Source organism: Vanellus vanellus (genome assembly GCF_965231255.1).
Source record: "Vanellus vanellus genome assembly, chromosome: 1".
In the NCBI taxonomy this organism is placed as follows: Eukaryota; Metazoa; Chordata; class Aves; order Charadriiformes; family Charadriidae; genus Vanellus; species Vanellus vanellus.
This window is the reverse complement of record NC_138905.1, coordinates 1599784-1625639: the sequence shown is the minus strand read 5'-3', so window position 1 is coordinate 1625639 and position 25856 is coordinate 1599784. Positions and strand designations below refer to the sequence as shown.

General features: G+C 46.8%; 1 protein-coding gene across 3 annotated transcripts; it reads right to left on the bottom strand.

Moving 5' to 3' along the window:
- Positions 1-238: 238 nt before the first annotated feature.
- On the bottom strand, positions 239-25698 carry KLHDC10 (kelch domain containing 10). Of its 3 annotated transcripts, XM_082483225.1 has the most exons (10): positions 25541-25698; positions 11626-11715; positions 10068-10289; positions 9375-9529; positions 8003-8151; positions 7288-7372; positions 6311-6377; positions 5645-5692; positions 3311-3450; positions 239-2053 (listed from the first exon to the last, which is right to left on the bottom strand). In XM_082483225.1, the coding sequence occupies exons 1-10, from the start codon at positions 25653-25655 to the stop codon at positions 1844-1846; spliced, it is 1281 nt and encodes a 426-aa protein (XP_082339351.1). In that variant the 5' UTR covers positions 25656-25698; the 3' UTR covers positions 239-1843. The 3 variants fall into 3 exon arrangements, with proteins under 3 accessions (XP_082339351.1, XP_082339349.1, XP_082339350.1); XM_082483223.1 differs by lacking the exon at positions 11626-11715; XM_082483224.1 differs by lacking the exons at positions 10068-10289; positions 11626-11715.
- Between the last annotated feature and the right edge of the window lie 158 nt (positions 25699-25856).

Genomic DNA, 25856 nt, shown 5'->3' with positions numbered 1-25856 from the left:
AGCCCGCAGTTGCCAGCAGGGTCTGGTGTCAGGCCCTGAGCCAGGAGCGGTGGGATGCTGCAGCAAGTAAACACAGAGAGCTGAGGGGGCTGCGAAATCCAGGCAGTGCAGCCCGTGAGCTGCATGTCCTACAAAGGGGGCAGATACAACACAGCTACAGGCAGCGGCCACCACTGTCTGTGGTCCAAAGCATCAGAGAACACTTCAGCTGTGATGCCCAACCTTTATTTTTCTGGGCCTTGAAAAAAAGGCAGCAACTGAAGCTACGGAGGGCGGGGAGGGAAGCTTAACATTGGGGTGAGTGGTAATGCTTCAAATGAACATTGGGGTAGGTGCTTGCTAAGATGGGTGGCAGTGACTCAATCAGCCAGCGCTGTTCAGATTAACAACATGAAGACAATGCTATGTTTTATTTAAACATAAACGCAATCTCTTAAAAAGAAACTAAAACCCCAGAGTCTAAGCTTTGCCTTTCATGATGGAAGGGGAAGGTACTAGGAAAAGCTGATTTTTAAGAGAGGGGGGGAAAAAAAAGGCACTTAAAATGGTCTTCAAATGAAAAGGATTTTGCACAAACCTGATGCCAGCCAAGTGGAGCTGCTCAGAGTTCTATGGTCACTTACAGAAGGTCTCCAGAGCTAACTTCACAGTAGACGGAGCACAGCAAGACAAGAGACAGCCATCCCTTCCTCTCCTGCCTCGGCAGAGATGACCACTGCCCACAGCAAGAGGGAGAGATGTTCCCTCTCCCCTTCTTTTGATGCTGTGCTTCCTGGGATGAGCAATCCATGAGTTCCCAAGGATCCACATTAAAACCACATGCAGCAGTAACATCCCCCACCCCTGGAGGAACATAAAGCTAACAAGAAAGAGGCCAACAGGTAATGTGTGGGATGGAGGAAAACAAAAATCTTACAGGTAGACATTAGCGTCAGAAGCTGATAACCAGGACTGAGCTGCCATGAGTGGTCCACACCCAAGCACTGGGTAGAACACGCTGTGGGTACAAAGACAGCTCTGAAACCTACAGGGTGAGTTTTTGCAGTTAGCTTGTTCAGAGTGCAACGTGAGCAGAAAGGGTTAAAAAAGATTCAGCAAAACCTTTTCCCTCCCCTCACCACCCTGAGTAAACTACACAGTAGTCCATTACGTGGCAACTTTTACCCAGTCTTCCAAGCAAACCTTTCAATATGAAAAGGTGAGGAACACAGACACGGGGTGTTTCAAATCACTGCAACACTGCACCAGAAAAGCTGCACAGGCAAAGCTTTGCTCGCTGCCCCGTGCGACGTTCCAGCCGTCTTTTGAAGCTCAAAAAGATAGGAACATGCCCATGAAACACATGCAAAGCCTTCAAGTGGCAGGAGTTCTTGGTTTTATAGAGTGAGAGCTCAGCTGGGTGTTAGGGGGATGAGTGTTATCCAAAGCGTAAGAACAAGTCAGCTGTTGTTCTGCATTGAATGTCCTCTGTTAAATACATCCTGTGAAAATACTAAGTTGAATGCGCCACATGTAAGCATGGGCTCAGACATTCGCTAAGCTCCGCCCCCCCTCCCCAATTAAGTTGCAAGCATGTGCTGATGACAGTTTGATGGCTGAGTGTTATGGATTAGTCCCAGAGAATATTTTTGATTAATAGCGTAATTTAGAGATCCATAAATAAAAAGTGGATTTTCAACAACCTAAAGTAAAAATTTCTAGAAAGGCATCGATGTATATGCTGAGTAAGGCGTTGAGCAGGTTCCTCCACATTCTTAGCAAGACCATCCATGGTATCCATAAATAGGGGGAGGGAAGGGGCTTCTTGAACGTAGTGCGTCTTGGACAGAAGCATGAGATGTTCTCATTTTAGTCGCTCGACGAGTCCCTGCGTCAGTCCAAGGTGCAAAAGCTGAGATCTGGAGAGAGTTGCTAGATGAGGGAAATATTCCAGGAGCTTCTCCCATGACAGTTCCAGCAAGCTGGGTACCACCAGCCACATTTTAAACAGAGAGCCAGTCCGTTTGTTTTCATGGATATTGACCACCCCTCCGTGAACATACATGCAGCCGGCCTAGATGGGAAAAGGGGGAGAGGGGAGTTACGTGCAGCACAGACCAAAGTGGCACACCAGAAGGTGCTGAGGAATGACACTGCCAGGAAAACATGGATTTGACTCTCCAGATTCCCAGCTGGAGAATCAGAGGGTGGGATTCATCTCACACACCTTGATGTGCCAGTAACAGAAGTGGCACCGCCTGAGCCAGTCACCTCAGGCTCCTCTCACAGCCAACGGGAGGAAATCACGCTGCTAAAGGACGCATCTATCATCCCAAAACACGTATCTGCTAGCTTAGAGTGCTTTGGTTTGTATTTTAGGTGAATTCTACCCCAAGAAATCAATTTCAGGAGTGGGGCAAAGTATTAATAAATTAGTATAGAACCATACTTAGGTTTCAGCAAAAAATTTTTTAAAGCTAAGCCTACACCATACAAAGACATGCTGCGTTCCCTCTGCTGGCCCAGCATAACTTGGCTCCAGGAATCACATGAACACGGAGGGACAGGAAAAGCTCAGCTGGCTGGCCTATTTTGAGAGTGGTATTTCTTTAGCACGCAGGAAAAGAGGCATTCCTGCTGTCCAGGCACCCACCTGCAGTCACCTTCAGCAGCCCTACAGTTTCCCAGAAAGAGGAGGATTTATAACCATTTCCAAACTAGGTGACATCTGCTCTTATAACCAAAGAACCCAAATCTCTGTCCTCGCACGCTGCCCTAAGGTGATGATAAGCTGAAGGAGGCTGAAGCCACAACTAAATGCATTTCTTGCTGCCTGCTGCTTATCAACCACGGGTCTCTAAGCTTCTAGTTACGGCAAAAAGCTCTAGCAATACCAACCTTCCCCTTAGCAGTGATTTCCGAAGAGGGCTGCTCATTCACTAATCTTTCAACCCAGGCTGTTCTCAGTAGCCTAAAATCAGTTTAACCTGGGGGAGTATTTGTGCTTTTTTCCCTTTTGCAAACAGGAATGGCTGTTCACACATGGAATAACTCCTAGGAGCTGATAGAGTTTAAAAGCTAAAATTCCGCATCACTGCTTTAGCAAGCAGAACATACTGAGCACCACCGCTCCTCAAACAGCAGCAGGAGTAAAAGGAGTCAGTGCAGGGACCACACAGCAGCCCTCAGCCTCCATCAAGACACCGCATCCAGTGGAGGTCACCTCCTTGGTAACATCAGTTCAGCTCTATTTGCAGCCCCCACAAACGTCAAGAGCGCTTGCATGAATGGCTTGAACTTCAGCTACGTAGGAAAGAAATGAGTCACTTACTGGTGTGACAGCAGCACAGTGAAAATACACTGGTTCTGGCATGGCAGCTGGGAGCTTGACCCACTGGAAAGTTTGCAGATTCAGCTTCCAAACGTCTCCCAGAATCACTTCTCCATTATAGCCTCCACAGACGAACACATCTGTAAGAGAGGAAACCCATGGTGCTTAGAGGCCCAGCCATCCTTCGTTCAGCAGCTGCAAAATGTGTGGGGGCTGAAGTCAGCAATCACCTTTGCAAAACAGTTTTAGGAACAACACTTATTTTACCTCAACACAAGCTCTCAGTACCTCCCAAATCAGTTCCAGCACACTGTTCATACCCACGGAGGCCACTTATATGAATCACAGAATGGTTTGGCTGGGAAAGGGGCCGTCAATGATCATCTAGTCCAATCCCCCTGCCATGGACAGGGACATATTCAACTAGATCAGGTTGCTCAAAGCCCCGTCCAACCTGGCCTTGAACACCTCCAGGGATGGGGCAGCCACAGCTTCTCTGGGCAACCTGGGCCAGTGCCTCACCACCCTCACAGTCAAGAATTTCTTCCTTATGTCCAGTCTAAACCTTCCCTCTCTCCGTTTAAAATTGTTGCTTCTTGTCCTGTCACTACAGGCCTTGGTAAAAAGTGTCTCTCCATCTTTCTTATAAGCCTCCTTTATATATTGAAAGGCCACAATAAGGTCTCCCGGGAGCCTTCTCTTCTCCAGGCTGAACAACCCCAACTCTCTCAGTCTTTCTTCATAGCAGAGGTCTTCCAACCCTTTGATCATTTTTGTGGCCCTCCTCTGGACCTGCTTTAACAGGGCCATGTCTTTCTTGTGCTGGATGCAGGACTCCAGGTGAGGTCTCATGAGAGCGGAGCAGAGGGGGAGAATCACCTCCCTGGCCCCGCTGACCATGTTTCTTGTTACGCAGCCCAGGATAAGATTGGCTTTCTGGGCTGCGAGCACACATTGCCAGCTCACATTCACTTCCCAGCCTGCCAGTGATCACAGCCCCACCATGGCACATTCAGAGCTAAATGCCACTGAGAAGCAGGAGCGCAGTGCAACTCCCACTTTAAGAAGCCGTATTAAGTCCTAGCTAACGTGAGTTTCCCAGGTATCCGAGTTTGATCAGATTCTAGTGGTTTTAAACCCATGGGAAGCAGCCACAGCCCCATCTTCTAGTCCTGACACCTGCCAGAAACAGGTCCTTGCTCCTGGCTTTGCCCAAGTTCTCAACTTAGAGGCTGTCACTGCAGCAAAATACTGCTGCTGAAGGTGACTGAAAGCATCTTCCATCTCCTGCCTTATTTTTATTGGCATAATTAGTACTCCTACGAAATATAATCTGGGGTATCACTCTTCTGCATGGCTCAGCACCCTTTAATATACAGCATTCAGTAACTGATCTGAAGAGTTTTGAAAAGAAGGATCAATATTGTAACTGCTTCTTCAGTCCATTATGAGCAATTTGGTTTTTATCAAGTTTGGGGGAATGCGTTCTTGGAGGACGATAAGGCTACAGGAGAGGCTCAAAACTAGTTGGAGGAACACTACACCGCTAAAAATTGTGGGTAATTGGACATGGATTGCACATGCAGAGCCCTCTCTAAGCTGTGCCTCAAACAGCACCGTGCAAGTGATTTACAGCAAGAACATTTGGAGGATCAAAGTGAAGAACAAAATGCTCTACTAAGCTCCATGCAGGTCCTAATATATAAACCAGCCCTCGTTTTACCAGAGAATGGAAAAACTCACGTGCTAACTCTGCTTCTGCTTCATAATCCACTCCATATGAGCATCTGGGATTTACACCACTGCAAAAAGGACCCGCTATCAAAGAAATCCCTGAACTATCTTGTCTCTAAAGAACTCAGCTTCCAGGACTTGGCCTCACTTTACTTTACACAGCGGACTGTAATGCTAACAGGTATGTCACTGAGCTGTAGCAGTAGCATCATTCATACCTGTTCTTGAGCTTGCAACCAGTAAGTTGCAAAGTACCATGGACACTTGTGGCTAAAATACATGATATTTTACACTAAAGTGGCCACGCATCCAAAGGAGATTTAGGTGTTCCACAAAATACTGCACAATTCCAGAGAGCGACAGTACTGTGCAGTGCAGAACTATATTTGCCCACAGCAGCAAGATCTCTCATATGAAGAGTGGTGCTGACTGGGCAGCTTGAGGCCCATTAACAAGAAATAAATTCTCTTCCAGAAAAGACACGTTGTGCCCCGCAGTTTTCTCAAACGTGTTGGAGGCCAGCATCTCTCAGGCTAGAAGGATGGGCTTGCCATTGCTAGGTTGCATAAGATACACCGATTTGCAAGAGGCAGATCTTACCATTTTTTATCTGAACGCAGCTATGGCATCTTCTGGCTGCTGGGAAGCCTGAGGAGAGTAAAAAAAAAAGTATCAACTGTAGTTGCTTTAAAGTGCTTGGGCAAGTGGTGATTATATCGTAACATATAATCATGGACAGGAGCCGCTTGTTTCATTTATAAGGGGCTTCTGCTTTCCCACAGTCACAGGTATAACATCTCTAATTTAGCAACCAGCTGTTTAAGGTTTGACTCCTACTTGCTCTGCAGGGAAGGAAGAAATGTGCTGGAATCTCATTCCCCACAGACTCCGGCTCTCACCTCCGGCTGGTGAAAAGCCGCAGCCAAGGGCCTACAAGGTTTCAGGGAAACCCCTGCTGCTAACCAGGCCAGCACGTGGTCCCTCAGAGGGAGCAGAGATGATGCGTATCGTCTCCTGGGAGGACAGCCAGCTGCTATCATCTTTCCCACGCGGGGAGGGAGAGAAGCCAGACAGCTAAATATGCTTCAGATGGGTTAGTCCTCACTGCTAAACCTCTAAATAAGCAGGACCTTGAAGTCAGCATTAAGTCACGCACTGTACAACACGGTTACGAAAAAGGCTTCCAGCCTGCCAGAAAACCGCATCTTCCAGCATCTTGTCCACTCTCTGGTTTACAGGGAAAGACACAGGAAATTCCAGACTCACCAACTTTTTCATGAGGTTTTGTGGCAATTTCCTCCCAGGTGTTGGTTTCAAGGTTGTATGCATGGATCTGAAGGGACAAAGAGGAGCCATTAGTTAGTTCCTCCTGGCTCTCCCAGCACTACGATGACGCAGTTACAGGCTCTGACCCAGGGTGTTATAAATAACACCTCTTTTTCACTAAGTGTAAACAGAAAAATAGCTAATCGCAGCCAGTGACTAAGCAGGTATAAAATCACCTTCAAATCATACCAGCTTACTAAAGCTTTCATCGCAGGCTTTGCTATTAGAGCCCCACAGCTGAAGAAAAAGAATACTGCTTTTTAAAAAAATGGACCGATTAAAAACCACACCCTGCAGTTCTCAAAAGTATTTAGAAATACCTAACTCATGCTGCATGTACGGAGAAAAGAAATGCAGAGAATAGAGAGAGAAAGTCATGTTAACTGCTGCAGTTTCAACCATTTTGGAAGCAGAGCACTATTTAAAGTCTCCTTGTTCATCATTTCGGCGTTCAAGATTAATTCACTCTTCCCTCCCCAAATCGTACTAGAGAAAAACATTTACCACAAGAAAGGAAATTAAAGCATACAATTAAGGGAGAAGACAAGAAAAGAGTCACCATATCAATATCTACATTTAATGTCAAAGAGTTCCTTCCTTTTGCTCTTTCCCATTTTGGCACAAATACAACATTTAAAAATATGTCATAAGTGTTTTAAATGAGAATCTTTGATAACAGGTCTACAGAAATGAAGCTGTTTTGCAGATCAGTATGGGTATCACAGATGTAGCATCTGTAACAGGACATGTTGGTGGCAACACCAGTTTTCACAGAAATAGGAAAACAATCTGCTCCCAGTTATCTATTTTTTTACTAAGCTGTCCAGGCAAAGCCAGATTAAGAGACTGTGCAGGTTATGCTTCACTGCAGAAAGCACCCCTTCCAGGCAAGCACTCAAGGTTTCTGATCGCCTCACCTTATCTAAGGAATAAGCTGTCCAGGAAGTTCCACCTCCCAAGATATAAATCCGTTGACCATCATGTGCGATTTCATGTCTGTACCTGAAGGTGCAAAGAAGGACATTTAACAGCACAAGGAATTAGAGCAACAACAAAAGCCTTCTGGAAAACACTGTCAAAGTTGAGCGGTTTAAGCAGACAATGCAAGCCTGCCTATGCTCTTATCAGTCCCTCAGGTTGGGACCATTCAGAAGACGTGGAAGCTCTGATGCGCAATCTAAGCAGCACCCCAGAAACTTGAAAGGCATTTTGGAATTTAAGTACAATAATTTATGGAGCACCACGATGGCCCTCAATACTCCATCACCTTCTCTCACTAAGATGGTCCCCTCCTTCCTCCACACCTTGCTACAGAATAGGACAAGTGACAGGGTTCAACCAGAGCCTCTTCCCCTCCTCAGCACTCACCAGTTGCCTCAAGTCCCCAGCTCTGTTCTGGCACTACCCAGTCCAGATCAGTGTCCTGCCAAAGGCTTCACACCCGACATCCTTACATATTCCTACATCCCTCTGCTTGCCATATCGCTGGAGCACTGGTGGTGCAAGGTTTGCAGCCAAAACCACTGCTCTAGGAGTGCCCAGAAGCCTGTCCGTGCTCTCTCTGCTTCTGAGTCCCAGTAAAGGCAGTGACTCCCCTGTGGAAAAGCTTGCTGAGACTGTCTGGCTTCTCACCTCTCCTCTGGCATGTCACAGGACATATTGTTCGGTTTCAGTTGGATCCACTCTCTAGTGTTGAGGTCTAGCTTATGTAGGTCAGTACTGTAAATGTAACCAGTTGTTCCTCCAAACACGTAGAGACAACCATTGATGATGGCCATGGCCTGGAAGGTAACAGAGAGAAACCAGTTAGAAAGGACACGTGTCATCAGTGTCTGAAAAAGAGAGAATTCCCACCCTCCTAAAGTAAGACACTGCTTGCAAAGCTCTACCTGCAGCTTACAAAATAACGTGTTCCAGAGGAACATGAAGGGCAAACAAGGATGATGATACACAAAAGATGGGGGCGGGAGGGGGCGCAGGGGGTGCGGTTCTGTAGGAATAGAAAGTAACTCCATGGTCACAAGATGAGGACCAAGAAGTGGAGCTGCTGTGTTTCAGGTATCAGACAAGACAGATCTGTGCAGCAGGGGTTCCCAGGAGCTAAAACCAAAGTACAGTTAACCCTCAAGCTCTTCCACGCTGACCTTATACAGATACTGTTACGGACAACCTTATAAGCCAGGTATCAGATAGCCAGGGGCATTAAGCGTAACAGAGAAAGCCCCAAACACAGTGGATAAGTCAGACTAAACAATGGAGACAGCCCAGAGCACACGGACTATCAGCCGACTGAAACTGTGAGGGTGCTGCAGGCACCATTCCCCAATGCAGTCCAAGGTGGAAGCAGAGATGTAACTCCTTCTGCTCCCAACTGCCTGTTTGCCAAAGGTCAGCTCGAGCTGAACTGGGCAAGGGGAAGACTACTTTCCTTCCCCCAAGTGTCTGGCGCACATCTAAATGAGAAATTAGTTGGGTTATAAATGTCTGCACCACAAGTACATTGGCAGTAGTACTGGAAAGCACAGTAGAAGCTGGCAGTCCTCCTGTGAGAACGAATCTAGATTTTTGTCCACCATGCTCATCCAGGACATTATGGACAGTTTTAAAAGTTGTTATTCTAATACAAATAAGACCTACTAAACACTTTTTATTTATAGTTTGGGGTTTTAAAGGCTTTGAGGAAGCTAGAGAGCAACTCCAGAAACTACCAACCACTCCTTAAATTGGACATACCTTTTTGTTCAGCGGTGTCTGGCATTTAGTTAACAAATGTTGGCTTTTCTAACTACAAGAAAACTATTCCTTTCCTTTGAAATCTTGAAGAACCAATACCACTCTATTTCTTTATGCGTGGTACCTGCCCTTCCTTACACTTGTGAACATAGAGAACAACTCCAGTTACTAGCAGCGAAGAGATGTCCATGTTCTGGCCCCTTTTCTGTGAGAGACAAAGCAGCGTACGCAGGCACACTCAACGTGTCTCAACAAGGGGCATCCTTCGTACCTGGCCATAGATTCGATTCGGTTTCTTTCCTCGGCAGCTGAGCAGGGCCCATCTTTTGTACTTGACGTTGCAGACGTGGACGTCGTTGCCATTACTCTCCCCAAAGGGGATCCCGGTGCCCCCGAACACAAGCAGGTTGTTGCCGTGCAATACAACTACGTGAGAGAGACAGAGCAGAGATACTTGTTGCTGTGAGACGCAGTAAAACAGAACGATCCCCTGCTCTGGAGGCAGTAGGCAGCGAGTATTCAATATTGTTCAAATACGCTGCAATTCACACTACACATCTATGGCTCTGAAATGCTCTAAATGAGAAAGAATGAAAGCTAAAACCATGGTAACCAAAGGCCTACTTTTAAAAATGGCTAGCGAACAAAGAGATCTATTTTTGGATGCTTTGAGATGTCTGATTGCACTGAGCACCTAGCTGCTGAAAGCGCAGGTGCCTTGTAACTATCAAGCTAAATACCTGAACTCTTGCATTTGAAATTTTTTCTTCCCCTCTGCCTCAACCCAAGTGAAAGGGAAAAGAAAAAACAATCACAAACCCAATCCAAACTCAAGGCCTGCTTGCGGAAGGGTTGGAAACAGGATCCAGACTTCCCAGTTCTTGCCTGGTTTTGCATTCCACCAGGGACACTGATTAAAATAGCTTCAGGAGTAGGCGCATAGGAATTGAATTTCCATACGTACGTGACATGGAGGCTAGTTCCCTGGGCATGTAGCCTTCAGTGCCCATCTGATGCCAGGTGTCTGTAGCAAAGTTGTATCGCCAGAGTTCCCTGAAGAGCGGGTAGTCTTCATTCTCTGGCCCACCGGACTCATCATAGTCAGGATTGTAGCCTCCAAATACATACAAGTTGGCATTATCTGCCACGCAACGATGGCCACTTCTTGCTGGTGGACATCTATGGCCTACAGCAAAATCAGAAGGTAAAACAGCTTCGGTGAAATGTCAGCAGAGGAGCTGAGCTCATGTCCAAGGGTCAGGACTACACCCACTGCAGTGGTGCTCCAACAAGAGCGGTTGGTGTGTGGCTGCAGGGAGGCACGTCTGCAGCCAGGAGAAAACGGCTCCATAATAACAGATCCACCACTCGGAGCAGGAGTAGGGAGAGCCTTTGGGTGTCACCATCTCATTCATGTCCACTCCAGTCCCTGGACCACACCTGCCTAAGGAGACCTGCCTGCAGGTCGACACATGACAATCACCCTTCCATAAAAGCTATTTCCGAGATATCTTACAAATTCCCCCTTCTGTCATTCTGTATGGCAGATTTCATTTAGGAAACAGTTCCAAAATGTTTATATTTAAAGCTGCCTGGTGTGAACAAAAAAGAAAAGTAATCATTTGCTCTCCTTCCCACACAAGCCTTCTCCCTTTTCCTTCTCTTTTGCTCCTGGCACCTTGTATATCAACTAGGCTCTTTCACCTTGAACACGCCTGGGGTCCCCAAACATTAAGCAAGGCAGGTCTGATACAGCAAGTAAAAGTCTGCTTATATATAAAGGCATTTGCACCTGGAGGGAGTGCAGCAGGGAACCCATCTGAGATCCCGCAGGTTGAGCTTGACAGTTGGCAGATGCAGTCCTTCCCAAAAGGAAGCCCTCTGCCTACCCACCCTCTTCCCTAAAAGCTGATGCAAATAAAAGCGGGGAGGACAATTCAAGCTCAGACCTCAACTGGAATAGGCAAAAAGACTGATTCAGTCCAGGAAAATCTAAACAGTAATATTCTTGTTGGACAACTGCAACTGCAGTCTTAGCTGACAAGTGATCAAAAAGTAATTCTGAGCTTGCCTGGATTTGATGCACAGCAAGAGCCAAGCACAGTGCCAGAGGTGGATTCTTTCCTTCAGTGAGACACAGGACCACATAACGAACGAGAAAGATGAAAGGAACAGCAAACGATCAGGTCCCTGAACGAAGGAGCTGGTTGTGAGACACGTGTAGAACATCGCAGGCTGACTAAACCAGGAAGGTTTCAAAAATAATTTTTTGTATGCAATACAACAGTATTTTGGTAACTCTAAGCTTCATCTTGAGAAGGAGGATACATAACAGTCCCCTAAAATGTACAATTTCAATGAGCAACCATCACCCCTTCAAGCACATCCTCTGCTTGCCGTACCTGAAGGCAGGCCTGCTTTGGTTCAGCTGACAAGAGCAAACAAACAAAAAAAAAACAATCAAACAACAAAAGATCCTGAAGACCCCTCACCCAAACAAATCAGTGATCTCTGCCACCCACTGGCTCTCACAGCTCTTTTACAGACTTTTAGGATGGAATGGGACCCAGTGAAGCATCTAATTAGGACACATCGTGTTTTCTTCTTAGAGCCTGTTACAATTATCAGCAGTGAATCAGGAGCACAGAGCAATAACAATGAGGCATCGAGCATCTTTCCTAAATGATCTGTCCAGACTGAATAATGAATTTTAACTCGGCGCAAGCAGCTGTGCTCAATCACGTTGCCCATTTGCTGCTGCTTTAAGCTCCAACTCTTGTCCAAAATTAAGCTGCTCTACAGGGTTCAGACAAACTCCTCGTGGCTAAGCTTTGACAGATTTGGGTTGTTTCCAGTAATAATTGCATCTTGCAGCAGTCCCCACTTAGAAAACTAATAAGCACTGGCTGAAAAAGAAGGGAAGAAAGTTAAGGAATTAATGGAAAAACCTGTAGTCTTTGGCCTGGCTACTGAGACAGCGCAGTGCCATCGGGCACCTGCCATGGCGTGGACATTTGTGCACCGGAAGGACGGATATTACATGTACTAATAGCGGCAGCCAGGAAGCTACTGGCTTCAGTGCTGGACTAAACTGTTAAAACAAATATTAGAGGCTTTAGAGGTGATTCACAAAGGGAAAGAGAAACATCCGTCCCTTTGGGCGTTTTTATTTTAAACTCTGAAACTATCCAAAGAGATGGATATGCTTTTCCTAAGCGAACACACAGACAATAAAGGTATTTACAATCAAGGTAATCGTTCAGACTCTTATAATCAGAGATGCTTCGAGAGGGCAGTTCATCTGATCTTGAATATCTGCCAACAAAACCATACTTGGGAAGCACCCATACCTCTCTGCAGCCGACAGAGGAAATCCTTGCGAAGGATTCGTGCGTCTGTGCTCGGCCAAAGGGAGCTCATCCGCCTTGTTTCTTCTGTGTTTGCCCTGCAGGTCTCCGAAAAGAAGACCTGAAATGGGAGCTTAATTCCAGGGAAAACTGGGAGCACTGATACACACACTTTGCAGGGGACTAAGGATTTAGTTAAATCACCCATTGAATTTACAAGGTGTTAGGGAATTAGGAGTTTAAATATTGCAAATATTATCCTATTTCCCTCTAGTTATAACACTCGCCACAAAAATTTTCCAGAGGAAAGAGGGGAGAATGTGGCTGAGTTTTATATAAAGCAAACAGACTAAAGCTTAAGAGGCATAATTCAAAGAAAATAAATTAAAACACAAAACCAAGGAGGCCTTCTCTGCCATTCACCTCTCAAAATTAAAAAGGGAAGATGCCTGGCTTTGCCATAAAGCCCCAGAACAGTTAAGTTTCAACAAAGAGGGATCAGTGTTTGATGCACGCAGGTCCTTGAGATAGCAAGACATTATGCCCATACATAGCCCGGCTGGTTTCCTCTCTTCCCTTTTACTAGAAACCTGTCTCCTATCTTTAAAAGATGCATTTTTTCAAGATATTTTCAAGACACAGCAAGGTCATCAGAAGCTGGTGCTGGTGTCAGATACTTGCAAGTACCCAACGAAGACAATCTGAAAGGACCACCCTTCCCATGCAGCTGTTCCTGCTGCAAACTACATCCGTTCCTGCCCGCTCCCACTACTCTCACCCACAACTCGAAGAGCTCTGTGCACTACAGGAACAATTTTTTTTTTTTAATTAAACACTCACTCAGTAACTGCCCTTTGCCAGAAGCTCGGGATCCTCATGGCAGAGCTAGCAGGAGAAACGATGCCTGTCCCTGGTCATGCATTCATAACTCAGCTGCTCAGGGGAAATCCACTGTCCTCAGTGTTAAGCTGAACACCAAACCGCAGATGAGAGGGGCAGAAACGCTTCCTCCTGCTGTGCCTGCTATGCGGCGGCGACTCCCAGGGAAAGGAGGGCTGGAAATGCCAACCAGAGCAAGGTTTCCAAAACCTCAGGGCCAACCCCCGTAGCTACAAACATAAGCAATTTATTTTCATTGTGCTCAGGAATAACAGATTTTCTGCTCTATTCAAGCAGACCCCAGCTGCGTTTGCTCAACACCATGTTCCACGCGTAAGGGCTGACTTCTCTCCAAAGGCTTCACCTTTCCAGCCTGCTGTTTTTAAGTTTCACCTTTACTACCCCCTTTGTCTCAATGGACTAGATCCTCCTGCTTGCAGAGGCCCACAAAAGATGACATATCTACCCATAAAAGAGGAAAAAAACGTATCCAACACATCATCTGAGTCATCTATGCAAGCACACTCACAAATACATCAATGAACTGAATGGTATAATGTTAAACTGAGTTAAATTGTCACCAAATTCTCCTATTCAGAATTGAAGGGACCTTAATTCACTTTATTCTAAAGTCTTAGAAAAAGATTTCTCTAGTTCTGTCTTTTTAAAGAAGGGACCTGTACAAGCTGAATCTATTGAAGAATTAATTCAGATTAGTTTCTTTAGCAGACAAGCTCTGTGATTTGCACCTCCAATAAAGAGCTGCATTTCCATTTAATTATGTTTTATCAGATGATTCACATCTCCTACTGGAATTCTTAATGCAGGTTTTGGATCTGTTTTTGCTCCAGTGTTAGTGGCATGCAACGAGCCTATTACACAAGTGCAAACTTCAGATGGTGCAGGAAGGTGGAAACACCCAAGGGTTTGCTAACTTCCTCCCTATCTCCCCAAGAGCTGAACCTGCCACAGATTAAAGAAGTGCCGAACACTAAGCAAAGCACAGCACGGCACCATCTCCATGAAAAGCTCCAAGACACCTATGAATTCTTTGATGCCCCACATAGAAAGCAGCAGCAACATGTACCGAGTCAAGACAGATCTGTTGGAAAGAGGTCGTAACGCTAGTTATAGCAACTGGCTTTAAAGCAGACGGATATAATTTGGAAAGCACTTGCTTTCCTAGTTTAAAGACTCCAAAGCAAAGCAGGAGGGAAGGATGGGAAGGTGCATTCACAGGGAGACTCCTTTTCCTTGGTCCTGAGGGCAGAAATGGGAACAATAAAACTTTCAGAGAATAAGAAGCTCCACAAACAGAATGAAGTTGAAACATCACGACAGAGACATAATTAAGGAAAGTCCTAATTTAGGATGAAGTTATCTATCTTGCTGGCTATTGTTACACACTGACCTGTTAACACCCTGTTAAATTCACCCTTTTCAAATGACTCATTGAGTCACTTCAGAGGGAGCTGCTCAGGTGGCCGAGATTGACTTTATTAGCATGGATTCCTAACTGGATACTTCTCCTGCAAGAGGTATTATCAGAACTGAAGGAGAGTAAGCAAAAAGGCAGCACAAATATCTATTCCTGAGTTTCCTGACATGACAGAGCACAGCAACTGATGCACGAGACATTTGTTTCCTACCTCCCTGAAAACTTTGAATACAGAATAGATCCGGGGCGAGAAGGAGGAGAGAACAGAGATGTTCATTATGAAAATTTAAAGAAACCCTTCATTTTGGAGGAGGAAAGCATAATGGACCTGAATGGCATCCAACAAGAATCCCACTCAAAATATCCTGAATTGCTGAATTGCACCTGCTAGTCCATAAATGTTGTTCCTATTCTGACTAACACAAGCATCAAAGTTTATTAAATTCCAACTGCGGTGCCTTGACAGCTACAAAAATCTATGGAAGGCCTGGAGGAAAAAAAAAAAAAAAAAAAACAAACCACAAAAATCCCTTGGCTTCAACAGATTACATGAAGTTACAGAGCAGATTAAACGCTACCAGCATGCGCAGAAACACAGCATGTATCAACAGCTATGCTCAAGTCTACTGGATTTATCTACTGCTTTTCAATAGCTCTATAATAAAGTTATAGCAGAAGAAAATTAAACTGAGAAGTACCAAGTGGTTGCACTGAATCACCCACAGCACAAATGTAAGGCGAGAAGCACTTCAAACAGAGCAGCAGAAAGACAAGTTTCGAAGAACAAAGGCATTTTCTTCCATTCTATTATCCTGCCTTTCATGACTGCAGGAAAAAAATTGCTGGCGTCATCTCACTGGCTAGGTTAAACAAGAGGGGAGTACCTGCTATTCAAGTTAGTAAGTTAGCCAGCTGGCCTTTTTTTAAAGAAAAAAAAACAAGAGGGGAAAAAACATCTAACTAGCTGAATTCATTTCTTAAAAATAAAAATAAACAATAAAAGTGTTGAATATGAAGTTGTTTGGTGAGCCTGCCTGAAACTATGCTTTTTCTCATCATGACCATGCTGCCAGAAAAAAAAACCCAAACAAATAAATCTATCAATCAACGAGAAGCTCTTGGCAGAGAATGAGGTCTGCCTATGCCACTGGGTTCTGCAGAATTTAACTTTTCAAGGGAATTTACCCCGGTCACTACCACGTCTCGTTATCTGTTCCCAGCAAACCGACGATACAGTGCTGTTCTGCCAAGGTGGCAAATCCACAGCCGCTGCCTCCCTTTTCCAACCAGCCTGGGAAGGAAGAGGCCGAGGGCCTGGGCTGTCCCACCATCTGCTCAGAAACCTGTGAGCGAAAGAAAAAGAAGAATGAGCCCTGTATCATCCCTCGTCAGGGCCAGGTACGAGACTGAGCAGTAGCCAAAGCAACCTGCAGCAGAAAAAAATGATTCCTAGATCCTCTGGGAGCAAAGATGATGAGGGAAGTGAAACTGCTAGCAAAATGGCAGCAAAAATGGCAGGAGGAGAACTAAATAATCATACTCCTCTTGCAAACATATACCCCTTCCCTGTGGGTTACGGCCTTGGAGCTGCAACTGCGATGATTTTCCAGCTTCGGGGTGCCCCATTTCTAAACTCTGCCCCGCACTGTTGCTTGCTAAGGGTGCAAAAAATACCCCTTTGCACAGTCGGATCAGCAGATTTCAAGCTGCAGGTGTCGATTTTAAAGTTTTGCCTCTTTATTCGTTCAGTCTTAAAGGATCGCTAAAGAGAACCATTACAATGTTTTGACATGCCACTTACCCCACCCCAAGTCACTGAATTACAGAAAGATCCTAACAATACAGCAGTCAGAGCATTTATGATTTATTTTTCCATGTACTGCTTGCTTGTTTCATGCAACCATTTTATTGCTTGCCATTTAAAGACATTGCCATTCACAAAAAGGAAAGCACATAAGATAAAGACAACAGAAATTAGGGAGAACTGTCTATTCTGTTCAGAATACACAGGGAATGATCCTCAAAGCCAAACACAACAACTAAAGGCCAGTGTGAAAGGTTTCAGTCAAATCTTGGGGTCACATATGACCCCAAGAATCTGTATTTTCCTTATAGCATGTGGCTTTCTCCAAAGAAGCAAATCCCCGTTTTTCCCTTTCCCTTTTGCCCGGCTCACGTTAAAGCAGCCAAAAAGCAAAGGAAAAGCAGCAGATGCAACCAAGGGATGCTCTGGCATCTGGAAGCTCAGTTTGGTGCAGCAGGGAGGTGGTTGCTCAGGGCAGGTTTTTCTTCCCCTGTAAAACAAACCTTCCTGGGCACTCAAGGGAATCAATGAAAGGTATTCATGCGGTATCAGCCTCTGACAAGGTGTACCCATGCAACATCATCGCACGCAGGCAACCTGACGTAAAAAGGACAACTGGTCTCAAGTTCAGGTTTCCACACGCAGGTGGGATTCAAGGTCAGAAGAACCACTCCGCTTTTAACCTTCAGAAAAGAAGTTTATACAATAAAAGTTGCCAATTTTTCTGAATCTCAAGGACAAGCAACCATTTTGGGGTTTTTTTCCAACCAAGATGCATTTGGAAAAAAACACTTTACATGTGCAGCACATTTTTTATCAACACATCAAGCCCCAAAGTTCTTTAAATATATATGTATAAAGCTTGCAGATTCCTTATTGCTACATGAAATTTGCTTCAAACACACAAAACACCATTTATTAAGATCATGCCAGTTCAACCATAAGTTCACAATGGCCTGATCCAAATGCTTATAACCGACAGCATACACCCTTTTTTAAGATAGTTATTTAGAGCATCACCTCACCCACACTGCACAACACAATGCCAGGTCACCAATAACACACAAATCTACCAAAACTTATCTGAGCCACAGCTATCAATGCTCACAACACACGCTGTGGCAGCTGTGTTTTCATCTCCAACGTGTGCTCAACACAGCAGGCAGCATAAAGAGCAGACCTACCAAGGTGATCACGCACTACTGCCAAGTAATTCTGCTTTGAAAAATTAAAGATTAAATGCTGCTCTACCTGTAGTTCCTTCAGCAATGTTATACAATGAGACGGAGCAAGGGAAGGCAGCTGTGCCGTGGCATAGAGAGAAAGCACCCGGATTCAAGATCTCACTGTAGCACTCACTAGCTAACGCTGTGCAAGCTCCCAGTTCATTCCTTCAACAAAGCTGTATCATTTTTCTTCTGTAACCTGACGGATTAGAGGTTGCCATGCACATCAGGTAACCTGAAACAGATCAACGTTGAGGACCTCGTCCAGTTTAAACATTTGGGGCTGGCAGCAAAATAAAAGCAAGGATCACATTCTGCCAGGCTACAACAGGAAAACTCAGCCAAAATAGACTGCTAGAATGTAAAAACAGATTCCTGGGCTGCAATCAAAGCACTGGTAGTTTTAATACTCCGAATTTTCATTCTGGTTAAAGATTCTTATCTAGAGAGATGTTCCTCCTAGAACTACAGGACTACTTGCTATTTTCATATTTACTGATGAAATCTAATTGCAGGTCCAGCCATGAATCCTCTTCCATTTTATGCATGGCTCAAATTGGGATTTGAAGACTATGCTAAAGTATTTTATATCAAGCCCCTCTTTCCCTCTCCTCCAGACCACCCGGAACAAAGCCTGGTTTTATTTATTCCTGGAGCGTAACCAACAGATACTCAAGTGTAGCCTCAAACAGCTCCCAGAACAGCAATGCTAGTACCACCCTTTCCAAGATCCCTGTTTTCTCAACCTATTTTAACGATGATATCCACTGGAGGGTCATTTGCAAAGTAAAGGGTGCAAGAAATTAGTGCAAAATACTCAACGTGAGATCGCAGGGTGATTTTGTTTTACTAAATCTTTAAATAAGCTGGTTCTGGATGCTCACCCCCACAAGCACCAAATATACCCAAGTGATCCGGCCAGGATCACTTACATACAGCATGGAGGATGAAAGGACAACAGCTGCCAAGTCCTTGCTATGATTCCTGGGTTGGTCTTCATTTAGAAGGACAGACTAGTCTTAGACAGGTCTTTTATACCCTCTGGGAACCTCTGGCTCCTACGGCAAGATGTTTTGGCCTCAGAGTTTTGCTTCCTTCTGCTTCCATGAAGTTTAGGCAGGTCTGCTGCCTATTGTCTGCATTTCCTCATTTTGAGTTTCTTAAAGTTCTTCCTGTCGAGCTAACAGGAAAAGGAATGGCATAAGTGCCGAGTCGCAACCGCATCAACTCTGTCATATTATCAGGGTGTAGGGTCTTCCGCTTGCAAGACTTGCCTCAAACAGGCTGGCTTTTTCCATCAATCCGTGATCTTCAATCCTTATATTACACCACAATATTATTAGCATTACTACTAGCAATATAATTTGTATTTCGAGCACTATTTTTGGAAATACAAAGTAACTACAGGATGTAAAGCTAATGAATACGGTCTGGCTTTTGGTTCCCATCTTTTCAAAGTAACACACCAGTGGTGAATAGCTAAGGTGTGTGTACACATCCTCTTTGCTGCTTCTTAAGGCCTTCTAAAGATGGTATCAATATTATTTTCCCTCCTACCTATGTTTTCAACATCCAGAATGGTAGGTTTCAATATCTCCCTTTCCATTTATGATTTCTCCAAGACTTTTGAAGGACATTTACATCAAGGGCTGAAGCCAAAGTGCTGCTAGCTCTTGGGAGAGAGAACAGGACAAGTCAATATTGACTTTGACTCCAATCTTCAAAGTTTCATCTTTTTCGTATCAGCCAGACAAAATAAGTTTGTAACTCGTGTAATTAGAGTCCCTTACAAACGTTTGGATAAGCAGGATGTGAATGCGTCGCCGAGAACAAGGTTTAAAACTTACTCGTTCATCCAGCTGTGTTCAGCCTCTCCAGATCACTCAACTCCCGTCCGTGGCAGGCTGCCCATGCTTCAAAAATACCCAGGAGAGAAAGCAGTGGCGTCTGGGTCCCTGACACCTGAACAACGACTCTGCCCAGGGCTGAGGGCAGTTGGGAGAGGGCAGAGGATCCGGCCAAGGATGCCACACACAACCCACAGGGCACCGGCCAAGAGCCTTACAAATATCTGATGTCTCTAAAGAAGCGTTTCTAGGAGAAGGATCATCCTCACATCCAGCCATGAGAGCTTTCGGGTTTGGATCGATGTCCAGAACAGGTCTGCTTCTTCATCCTGCTTCTCGGAGGCTTTTGTTTTTCAACCCTCTTTGTAGCAATCACATATTTCAAACATTTCTACAAGCATGCAATTGCTTGTCAGTATTTCCCATGATTAGTAAAATGGGAACTGAATTATAATACACGAGATAGCATCCCAGAGCAGAGAATAAAATATGGAGTCCTTATGAGCAAAAAAGGAAATGGTTGCCCCAGAGATATATCTATTATGAATTGTGGTGTGTTTCTAAGCTACTAAAGTGGAGTGTTCCTTGGACTGTTTGGTTGTTTGGTTTTGGTTTGGTGGGTTTTTTGTGTGTGAAAGGAAAATAAGCAAAAGAACTCTGGAAAATGAGAACCATAGAACAGCCCAGGTTGGAAGGGACCTGGAAAGATCATCTGGTCCAACCTCTTTTGGAAAAGGGAGCCAAGATGAGATTATCCAGCACCCTCTCCAGCTGCATCTTGAAACCTTCCAGCTGCAGAGACTCCACCATAGAATCATAGAAAGGTTTAGGTTGGAAGGGACCTTGAAGATCATTGAGTTCCAACCCCCCTGCCATAGGCAGCGACACCTCCCACTAGACCAGGTTGCTCAAAGCCTCATCCAGCCTGGCCCTGAACACCTCCAGGGATGGAGCTTCCACAACTTCTCTGGGCAACCTGTTCCAGTGCCTCACCACCCTCACAGTGAAAAGTTTCTTCCTAATATTTAATCTAAATCTACCTTCTTCCAGTTTGAAGCCATTCCCCCTTGTCCTATCACTACATTCCCTTGTAAAAAGTCCTTCCCCAGCTCTCCTGTAGCCCCTTTAGGTACTGGAAGGCCGCAATAAGGTCTTCCTGGAGCCTTCTCCAGGCTGAACAACCCCAACTCTCTCAGCCTGCCTTCGTAGAAGAGGCGCTCCAGCCCTCTGATCATCTTCGTGGCCCTCCTCTGGACCCACTCCAACAGGTCCATGTCTTTCCTATGCTGGGGGCTCCAGAGCTAGACACAGGACTCCAGGTGCAGTCTCACCTGGAGTACCTGGAGACCATGTCCCTGGGGAGGTTGTTCCAGCCACTGACTGTTCTCACTGTAAAAAATATTTTTCTTAGACTGAGATGAAACCTCTCCTGGTGCAACTTGCACCCATTGTCCCTTGTCTTCTCCATGCAGCTCCTTGTGAAGAGAGACTCTCCAGTCCCTTCATAGCTGGAAAACCATGATGAGGTTCCCCCTGAGACTTCACTTCTCCAGGGAGAAGAGACCTGACTCCTTCAGCCTTTCCTCACAGGGCAGGTTCTCCAGCCCTTTGACCACCTCCTTTGGACCCTCTCCAGTCTGTTCATGTCTTTCTTGTCTTGTGGGGACCAGAACTGGACACAGCACCCCTGGGGCAGCCTGACAAGCTCTGAGTAGAGCAGGATGATCCCATCTCTCTCTCTGCTATTAATGCCGCTGCAGATGCAGCCCGGGATTCGATTTGGCTTTGGGCTTGCTCCGCCACATGACAATGAGTTTCAGGATATTTGGGTTTTCTGTTGTATTTTTTTAAAAAATATATATTAGAAACTCTGAACCTCTCCATACCAAAAAACCCCCTACTGTGACTGGTACACTGGGAAAATTATAGCTCAAAACAAGAGCATAAATGCTGAGCATGCGAGAGGCAAAGATATATTTAGGTTTCCAGATTGTTTCTATCCACTTAACCCCGAGAGTCTGATGAAAACACTGAAAACATTTAAATGCGGACAGGAAGATTTCCAACAAGAAGAACAAACCACACACCACCTATACTTGACATTTTTGATCTTTCTAAAGCTTACAAACACCTAAAAATAGCTCCTTCCTTTCCCCTATCCAACATACAATTTTACCCATCATGAGGCAGCAAAAACACAAACAAATTGCTTTTTTTTTTTTGAGCTGTTAAGCCATCAACGAGAGTCTTTTGTAGACGCTGCTTGAGAAATGCCCCTATTGAGAAACCCTCGACAGAAATACTCTGCTTGAGAAAGCAAACAGAGCAGCACAACCCTGGCACCAGCTCCCGCTACCCACCTGCTTACCTTTTGTCATTATTTCCCCATGCAAACGAAATTCTTCAGAGTGAAAAGGGTGACAGAAGCTTAAAATCTTTTCTACAAGTAGGTGGAAAAGGAGAATGTGACAAAAGCAGCACCTAAATCAATGATTATGCTCTTGTGTTTAACCCAGATCCACTTCAAACAACACACAACTTAGCAGGAGCAAAAGACCTCTGCAGGAAGGGATCAAACACATCCAATGCCAAAGTGTGCTACAAGCTCTTTGCACGATTCCATGACAGTGATTACTTACAAAACCGGCATTAAACGCAGATAACGTGCTTTATGGAAAGAGTTCAGGGCACTGAATGGTGGGGGGAAAATGAAGGAACGCCTCCTGAAAACTCTGAAAGAGAATTGGGAGGTAAGAAAACAAGCCCAGTTGGAAATGGAAGGAAGAGGAAAAAATATTCCTTTCTCTCTGTCTCAATGGTTATGTAAGGGCTGCTGCTGGAGCTCTATAAATAGGACATTAACAGGTGTCAAACAGGGAGAAACCTCCAGCAATCGACTCAAATGGGATTTTTCCATCAGGTAGTTTTTCAGCAAGATTGACAGCCAGCTTCAGGTTTGTTAAGGCTGGACTTAAATGCTAAGGATGAGCTGAATGGGGGTAGTTTGTACCTGAGGATGCAGTGTCTGCCCCACTGCAGGTGGTGGAGGGCAGTATTCCATGTCACGACATGATCCATAGCCAAACGCAGGATCGTTACAACCGCATCAGGAGGATGCACTAGTGGTTTGCTCAAGCCAATGATTAAAATTCAGGAACGTGAAGATAATCAGGTCCTGTATTAGCAAAAAATGTCCTTTTCACAGAAGGAAGGAAACGTTTAAGAATTTGCACAAAAATAGAAGGTGTGGAGCGACTTAGAAAATTCACAGTGGTCTTGAACAAGGCTCGAAGACCCCTTGGCTGCAGATCCAGACCATGACAGGTTTCACATGGACAGAAGCACTGACCCTGGTCTGAAAGCCCATTCCCAGCCGCTGCTGGTGCTCCAGACATGCTGAACACAGGCTCTTACCCTCAAGGCAGCGAGGGGCTTCACATCCCCCACCAAAGGAACTGAGTGGTAGGGCCAGGGACAGCCAGGGCAGAAAATCACAGAATCATAGAATGGTTTAGGTTAGAAAGGACCTTGAAGATCATCCAGTTCCACCCCCCCTGCCATAGGCAGTGACACCTCCCACTAGACCAGGTTGCCCAAGGCCATGTCCAGCCTGGCCTTGAACACCTCCAGGGATGGGGCCTCAACAACCTCTCTGGGAAACTTGTTCCAGTGCCTCACCACCCTCACAGTGAAAAATTTCTTCCGAATGTTCAATCTAAACCTGCCCTCTTCCAGTTTAAAGCCATTCCCCCTCGTCCTATCGCTACATGCCCCAGTAAAAAGTCCTTCCCCAGCTCTCCTGTAGGCCCCCTTTAAGGACTGGAAGGCCGCAATAAGATCTCCCCGGAGCCTTCTCTTCTCCAGGCTGAACAGCCCCAACTCTTTCAGCCTCTCCTCATAGGAGAGGTGCTCCAGCCCTCGGATCATCCTCCTGGCTCTCCTCTGGACACACTCCAGCAGGTCCATGTCCTTCTTCTGTTGGGGACTCCAGAGCTGGAGGCAGTACTCCAGATGGGGTCTCACAAGAGTGGAGTAGAGGGGCAGAACCACCTCCTTTGACCTGCTGGCCACACTTCTCCTGATGCAGCCCAGGATACGGTTGGCCTTCTGGGCTGCGATCGCACACTGCTGGCTCACGTTGAGCTTCTCGTCAATCAGCACCCGCAGGTCCTTCTCCTCAGGGCTGCTCTCCAGCCATTCCCCGCCCAGCCTGGATTTGTGCTTGGGATTGCCCTGACCCAGATGTAGGATTGCACTTGGCCTTGTTGAACTGCATGAGGTTGGCTTTGGCTCACCTCTCCAGCCTGTCCAGGTCCCTCTGGATGCCATCCCTTCCTTCCCCTCCAGCGTGTCTACCTCGCCAAACAGCTTGGTGTCATTGGCAAACTTGCTGAGGGTGCACTTGACCCCACTGTCCATGACGCCGACAAAGATGTTGAACAGTACAGGCCCCAGTACCGACCCCTGCGGAACGCCACTCATCACTGCTCTCCACTTGGACATCGAGCCGTTGACTGCAACTCTTTGAGTGCAACCGTCCAGACAGTTCTTTATCCACCTAGTGGTCCATTTGTTGAATCCATGTCTCTTCAATTTAGAGACCAGGATATCGTGTGGGACAGTGTCAAATGCTTTGCACAAGTCCAGGTAGATGACATCAGTTGGTCTTCCCTTATCCACTGCCGCTGTAACCTCTTCGTAGAAGGCCACCAAATTTGTCAGGCATGACTTGCCCTTGGTGAAGCCATGTTGGCTGTCACCAATCACCTCCTTGTTTTCTACGTGCCTCAGCAGAGTTTCCAGGAGGATCTACTCCATGATCTTGTCAGGCACAGAGGTGAGACTGACTCGCCTATAGTTCCCTGGGGAGGGAAAGGATGCCCTGGGCCTGGGGTACCCACCTCCTGAGTGGCAGCACCTCAGCACCATATGGCCCTTGAGGGCAGGGGGTGCTATGGAGATAATGGGAGAGACATACTCCAAACCAGCCTGAACCCCATCCCCGCCCCATCACAGAACCATGGGGTGCCCCACATCCCTCCTAGTATCACAGAATTATTGGGATGGGGGTGATCTCCCCAGTCCTGCGATTGTGGCGTAACCTCAGTCACCTCCCCCTGATATCCTGGGGCTGTGGGGTGATCCACACATCCAGAGACTATGGGGTACCCCCCCACAGCATACCAACACTGCTAGGAGGAAGGTGGAAAAGAGGAAGAATCACCTTTCCCAGGTCACAGAACTGGGCTGATGCCTCATCCAAGGGTCCTTTGGTAGCCTGGACCCCCCCATCCCAGGATCACCCCTCCCAGGACTACACCCCCCTCCAAAAAACCTGATACATTGGGATCAGGTAGAGTGTGTGTGTGTCACCACGGGTTAGCCCAGGCCCTGTCCAGGACCACAGGGTCACTGAGACAGGGCTGAATCCCCACCAGGGACTGTGGGGTATCCTGTTCCCCCCACACCCACTTGTCCATAGAGATGAAACCCCCCGTGTGGGGTATCCAAGCATCCCCCAATGCGCCGAGACGGCCGGGAAGGGGAGGGAAGAGTCGCCATCCCCCGGGGTCGTAGAAGACGGTGGGTCCCCTTGAACATTCTAAGACCGCTTGGAAAGGGGTGACCGCCCCCATCAGCGACTGTGGGCCCCCACGTCCCCAGGCCGTTGGGACGGCGACATCCCGGCCGTCCCCACGCCACTCCCGGACCTTGGGGTGCCACCCCCCGCATCCCGGCTCCATGAGCTACCCCAGCCCCCCCTCCATTGTCCCGGGGACGGGGGCGACCCCCCGACCCGGGACTGCGGGGTATCCGTCCCCTCAGGGCGGTGGGGCCGGGGTTACCGAGGCCTTGGGGACGGGGTCACCCCGCCCCGGAACCGGCCGCCACTCACCCGCCGAGCGCGGCCTCCCCGGCAGCTGCACGAAGCGGTTGAGGAGGCCTCCACCACCCGCCGCGCCGCCCGGGCCCTCCCTGACTCCCTCCCGGGCACCGTCCGCCGCCGACATGGCCCCGTCCGCTCCTCCTCAAGGCGAGCCCAGGCGGCAGCCAGCGGCAGGCCCCCTCCCCCGCCGCCCACCAATCAGCGGCGAGCTTCTACGGCGGCGGCCTATGAAATGCGGGCTTCTTGATAGGTGGGGGAAGGCCGCGATGGGAGCGTCGTTGTTGTGACGCCTGCGCGTCGCCGCGGGGGCAGGCTGGAGCAATAG